The sequence below is a fragment of the Quercus robur genome, chromosome 8 (genome assembly GCF_932294415.1).
Source record: "Quercus robur chromosome 8, dhQueRobu3.1, whole genome shotgun sequence".
Lineage (NCBI taxonomy): Eukaryota > Viridiplantae > Streptophyta > Magnoliopsida > Fagales > Fagaceae > Quercus > Quercus robur.
In genome coordinates this window covers 45,106,645-45,108,500 of record NC_065541.1, presented here as the reverse complement: position 1 = coordinate 45,108,500, position 1,856 = coordinate 45,106,645, and the positions used below count along the sequence as shown (strand labels likewise).

General features: G+C 40.6%; 1 protein-coding gene across 1 annotated transcript; it reads right to left on the bottom strand.

Annotated features, from left to right (window-relative positions):
- Nucleotides 1-347: 347 nt before the first annotated feature.
- On the bottom strand, nt 348-968 carry LOC126696353 (F-box/kelch-repeat protein At3g06240-like). Its single transcript, XM_050393109.1, has one exon. It carries the CDS (start codon nt 966-968, stop codon nt 348-350), a length of 621 nt encoding a protein of 206 aa, XP_050249066.1.
- Nucleotides 969-1,856: the final 888 nt, after the last annotated feature.

The following is a 1,856-nucleotide window of genomic DNA, read 5'->3' as shown; positions in this document are numbered from 1 at the left end:
GGCCTTCCCCACGTCCATGTTTGAATTAATTCCAGGGACACCTATATCTATTCTTGCTGTAGGCCCTCCCCACTCTCTTTGTCATTGCTATCTAAAAGTTCATTTGGTAACAGCTTATTTAGCTGAAACTGAAAATTTTTTACTGAAAATATAAATAAATAAAAGTTAAAAGCTAGCTGAAAACTTTTATTTGCTCCTTCCGGGTGGACCACTGACGTGGTCCTCTGCTGATATGGACCAATAAAAAAAAGCCACATAACCATCTTTTCTTACTCAGCTCCACGTCACCCTTACCCATTAACTTAACTATAATTAAAAAATCAAACCAAGGTTAACAAGCTCTCCACTTACCCAGCCGTATACCCAAAATCAAAATTTCTCTCAAACACTAAAACACATCTGCCTCTTTCTTTCGCTCTCCCTGCTCTATGTCCCCAATATCTCAACGCCTTAGACCAAAGACACGATCCATCAAACAAAGGCACCCTTTCAAAAACCCAGTGCTGAAACCCGACACAGAAATTGCCGGTACTGGCATTTCTCGAAATGGTATCGGTTTCTAAATCAAAGGCGGTGATGACGCACTCACCTCCGCCGCAAAGCTTGAATACCCAGTGGAGAGCGCCATTGAGATGAGTCCCACATGGGAGTGGGCCTTCCCATACCTCAGTCGGCTTCTCGTAGTGAAAGCCCTCGACCAATTTCCACGCGCTGGTTTTCAGCGAAAACACGACCACGAGAGGTGCATTGACGGCCTTGACGAGCTTGTAATCGTCGATAGAGGGAGCGTAACCAAACCCATATGCCAAAATAGCGTGATCAAACCCGTAAGGAGTCGGGGCATCGGGTATTCGGGCAGACTCGTGGGTAGCTGGGTTGAAAACGAAGTTGTTGGGTTGAGGCTTAAGGCCAAAATACAAAATTTTGTGATACAAGGCCAAAGCACGTGCTAAGGCAATGGTGTGCATTAAGGTGTGTTGGGTGATGCACAGCTGTGTGCATTGAGGTGTGCACTGGGGTGCGTGGGGTGCTGCTGCTGTGTTGTGCGTGGGGTGCTGCTGTGTTGTACTAAGGAGTTGAGCAGTTGGTTGGGATGGTCAAGGGTAGTTAGTTAGTTAGTTAGGCTGCTGTGTTTTGGTATGGTTGTTTAAATGTGGAGTTGTAATTGCTCTTTAGAAGCTCAATTGTCCTGGCATTAGTTTGTATGTTAGGCTATATTAGCTATGTTAGCTTTTAGTTATTGTATTTGCAAATAATTTTTGTGTTTACAGATGAGGTTGATCTTTGTTTTTGGTGTTTGGATCTCATTGTAAATTTTGTTCATTTTGGCAATAAAATTTCTCAATTGTTAAGCAGCTTGTTGTTGAGTTTGAGCTTGTTCTAATAGTGCCTCTGCAAATTATTGGTAATGTTGTTAAAAGGGCAATTTCTCAATTTTGTTTTGATGGATGAACTCTTCAAAAAAATAAGGTGCTGATTCATCTTTTTTGATACCATTCAAAGGGAGATATACACAAAAGTTATACAAATGCTGGGTTGTACCAGCATATTATGTCTTATGTCGTGAAGCCAACCTTATAATCCCAACCAAAACAGCACATTCAATACACTCAAATACAAAAACATTTACAATTATATCTGTTACAAGAAAGTGGCACAAAGCTATGGTTATATATCTACTCTAGAAGAAGGAAAACAGAAAGAATGAATACTTTACAATGCCAACCAAAACAACACATCAGAATGAAGAAAGATAATTGAACAAACAATTGAAAACTTCTTACAAAGGCATAGATATTAGACAAGTCCACACCACAACTTCTTACCCCTTTCTCATTCATCAAATCAGATATATA

Excerpts from the sequence above, each read along its gene's own strand:
- LOC126696353 (XM_050393109.1), bottom strand. The coding sequence starts at position 968 with ATGCACACCATTGCCTTAGCACGTGCTTTGGCCTTGTATCACAAAATT.